Below are 3,647 nucleotides of genomic sequence, written 5' to 3'. Positions count from 1 at the left end.
ATTGCAACTTTGAAAAATTTCCCAGTTTGGTGAATAATAAACGTCATCATACTCTTGTTATTCTTCCCCGAACAAAAGCAAGGTTGGAAGTAAACAAATGTTGAAAGTAGGGCTAGAGCCATTGTATGGAAAAGTCCCGAGCAGATAATATTCAGCGCTGAAAACCATCTTGTAAACTCCACAGATAAGTGCAGCTCTGGCCTTCCAAAGTTGTAAATGCAAGGTTATAATCCAGCAGAGCTGGAAAACCTGTAGCAGAAACCCTTAATGTCAAGTAGTCCAGAACAAACTGGAAGTCCCTCCTTGGTAACGAGTACGGCCAGAAATCTCAATACACAGCCTGTTTTGACCGGCCTGTTTTGAATCAACATTTCCAGCTCTGAGCGGGCTGCTCTGGATCAACATTCCTAGCTCCGATCGGGCTGCTCTGGTCGAATATTTCCAGCATCGACCGGGATGCTCTGGGCGAATATTTTCACCTCTGCATGAGACATTTTGCTACAACAAGACAGACCAGATAACTGGGCTATGTACTCTTAGGTTTCTCGGTGCATCATTTTCAGCATTGATCGGGACTTCCTGGCAGCCCTGCTCGGGTCTTGGCTTACAAGAAGCTTTTCAGCTCTGTACACTAAGGAAGGGTGTTCCAGTTTCAGTGGAAGTTGGAAAAATAAAAACTTTATTGATATTCGCAGGTTCATGGAGACGCACGAGAGGGCAAGCCTATGAAAATGGTTAAATTGCATTTGAAATTACCTTCAAATCTCTACACGAAAGAAATTACGATGTTTATTACTCCATCCGTCCGTCAAAAGTATTCCACAATTACTATATTTGGCGTCCGCAAAAAGTATTCCACTTTCCTTTTTAAGTCATGATCCCACCATCCACCTTTATATTTTATCCTTACAAACACTCTTTATTTACAAAAAACCCACCACAAATTCAATCTCAACCACACATCTCATAAAGTGGTGGGACCCTTTCTCCACTACATCAATATCATCACATATTTTATTAAACTCCGTGCCCGGCCAAAGTGGAATACTTTTGGCGAACGGAGGGAGTATTTTATTCGGGGAAAAATCATAAGTTAAGAGCTACACGCGCCTCACCTCACACTACCTTGTTCAGCTGCGCAGTCAGCTCTGGCTCGCCCCTCCCACCTGGAACCCTGATCAAGTTCAAGCGATCTACTCACCTCACACTACCTTGTTCAGCTGCGCAGTCAGCTCTGGCTCGCCCCTCCCACCTGGAACCCTGATCAAGTTCAAGCGATCTACGCAACCGCCCTGATTAAGTTCTCGGTGAAGACACCAAGGCAGCGCAGGTACTTCGTGTAGAGTGTCACGTTTCAGGGTCGACATGGAAGCTGACTGCAAGCGCAGTTGCAAGACATACTTCTCCAAGGAACATGAGGGCATTGGGGAGTGACTAGAGAAAGAAACATCATTCCTTAGAATATCCGAGATGAGCAGGAGATGAGCCTTAAGTGACTAGAGAAAAAAACAACGTTACTTTTAGGTCAAAACGATTTTCTTGCTGGTGTTCGGAGGATTTGACATAAGACTCCCCATGCAAAGGCTAACTACAGTGTTATATTTGATTCTTTTCATCATATTAAATGGTTGTTTTCAATAATTTGATCATGCGTCCAAAACACAATCGATATCTGAGTATAATACCAAATTCAACAATTTTTGAATTCATCAAGTAAAAGAGCTCAATAATACTTGAAAATAACCAGATAACCAAAAGCCGCAGATGAAATCCAAATAATAAACGCATAGAGGAGCAAACGAGACAAGGAACATAAGAACCGGAGATCCAAAATTCATAAGAACATTCAACGAACCCTATAAATAAAAGTCTAATGTTCAAGGCAAACAAACACGGCATGGTATGAGTCCAGCAAAAGTCAAAACTGATAATAGTTTCTGCTATTTCTTTACCAGAAAGTACTTGCAGAAATATAGTGATCGCATCCTCAAACAAATGACTGAGCATTTTACACGAATAGGTTGGGCCTGGTTGCCTTGTACGTGGTCTTGAGCTTCCTCGTTGGTGGCCTCACCTTCCTGTACATCAGGGGGAACTTGATCTTAGAGTTGTGGAACTGCTTTGTGCTCTCCCTCTTGCAAAGCTTAGCTGGGACGGTGGCAGTCTTGATGATTTGGATGCAGTGATGGCGGACCCTGTGACGGGAGGCCATTTCGGTGTACATTTGCTCGACACCACCGTTCAAGGTGGTATCACGGTACTCCTTGTACATGTTGTGGTAGCCAGTCCTACTTTGGTATCTCAACCAGATTCCGTAGTTCTTGATTGTAGTTGGGTTCTTCTCAAAAATCTATCATTATAGAAATGACAGGGAATGGAAATTCATTACAAAAATGATTTGCAAGAAGAAACGAACACTTTATCGAGCACATGATATAGTGTTCTTTGCATAATGAACCTCGATCAAATATTCACTCTTAAGGGGAAAATCCAAGAATGCTAATCACATACATTCTGGTAATAATTAATTGCTGCAAACAGGATACGAAAACAAACTTAACCAACAAGATGACATGTATAATCATGTTGTGCTCGTTTCTGCTTACAAGTATATATGTGCAAAACCTTCAATCTATCTAGAAGCAAATCAAGAGTTCCAAAGTGCAGAAGATAAACGAGGTCACTTTATTATACAAACATACAAAACATTCAGCATAAAATGACTTGATGCACAAAGCACATTATCACATTAAAAAACCATTACAAATTGATCAATAGATGCCTAAATTCAATCAACACGTCTTTATTAAGATATTATAAAGAAAATGAATAGGTTCGGAGATAATATACCTCATTGATAGCTAGAACCTGACCATTACTCTTCTTCACCTTCTTCAGCTTCCTCAGAAAGTACCTTCAGAGATAAACATCATTATAAGACACATTCAATCTCAATCCCATTGTACCTTAATTCCAAAATCACGTACTAATTAGAACCTAAAAAACACCAATCATTTTTTTTATGAAATAACTCAAGTTGGGATTTCTTCACCACAAAAACAAAAACTAATTTATCTCATTGTTTTACAAAACATAGTAGCAATTCCTTTCAAATTCTCGCATCGTATTTTATATAATAATGAACACAAGTGAATCTAGCACCACACAAACACACACATCCGATTATGAGAGGTAGAGTAAAGCTTAAAATTACCAGAATTTGGACTTGGCGCGAACCTCGTTGGTCGCCCACAGCTTCATGCGGTAGATCTTGGGGTGCTCATCCGTCTCCGTAGGCAGAGCTCTTCCGACCACCTGGTACTGGTGGAACTGCAAACACCGCCATTCACAAAATCAGATCAGTACACATCATTTCAACACACAAATCGCAAACACAAGAAATTGCAATAACGCTTAATTTTAGAGAGAAAGAGAGCGCATACTCTGTAGGTCACCATTTTCGCCGGAGTGCAGATTTTCTCTCTCCTCTAGCCTGTGGGCGGGGGGCAGAGTGGCTAATGTAGGGTTTTGCGATTTCAGATGGTGATGAAGACTTAAAAAAACCCTAGTTTCAAATGGGTTTGATTGTTGGGCCTATCTTCCAATATGGGCTTCATTTCTTTCCCGATTCAGGGTTTCTTCTACTG

The 3,647-nt window shown here is 40.9% G+C and overlaps 1 protein-coding gene across 1 annotated transcript; it reads right to left on the bottom strand.

Annotated features, from left to right (window-relative positions):
* Positions 1-1,765: 1,765 nt before the first annotated feature.
* On the bottom strand, positions 1,766-3,647 carry LOC130989653 (60S ribosomal protein L18a). The gene is made up of 4 exons (XM_057913694.1): positions 3,444-3,647; positions 3,215-3,330; positions 2,851-2,914; positions 1,766-2,350 (listed from the first exon to the last, which is right to left on the bottom strand). The coding sequence occupies exons 1-4, from the start codon at positions 3,456-3,458 to the stop codon at positions 2,009-2,011; spliced, it is 537 nt and encodes a 178-aa protein (XP_057769677.1). The 5' UTR covers positions 3,459-3,647; the 3' UTR covers positions 1,766-2,008.

The sequence above is a fragment of the Salvia miltiorrhiza genome, chromosome 6 (genome assembly GCF_028751815.1).
Source record: "Salvia miltiorrhiza cultivar Shanhuang (shh) chromosome 6, IMPLAD_Smil_shh, whole genome shotgun sequence".
Taxonomy (NCBI): Eukaryota; Viridiplantae; Streptophyta; class Magnoliopsida; order Lamiales; family Lamiaceae; genus Salvia; species Salvia miltiorrhiza.
Note: the sequence above shows the minus strand (reverse complement) of the source record. Positions and strands in the feature narration are given on the sequence as shown.

What these genes read in the sequence shown, in the direction of transcription:
- LOC130989653 (XM_057913694.1), bottom strand. An exon ending in CGCGCCAAGTCCAAATTCTG is followed by an intron (nt 2,915 to 3,214) that starts GTAATTTTAAGC and finishes TTATCTCTGAAG; the next exon opens with GTACTTTCTGAGGAAGCTGA. An exon ending in AGGTTCTAGCTATCAATGAG is followed by an intron (nt 2,351 to 2,850) that starts GTATATTATCTC and finishes CTATAATGATAG; the next exon opens with ATTTTTGAGAAGAACCCAAC.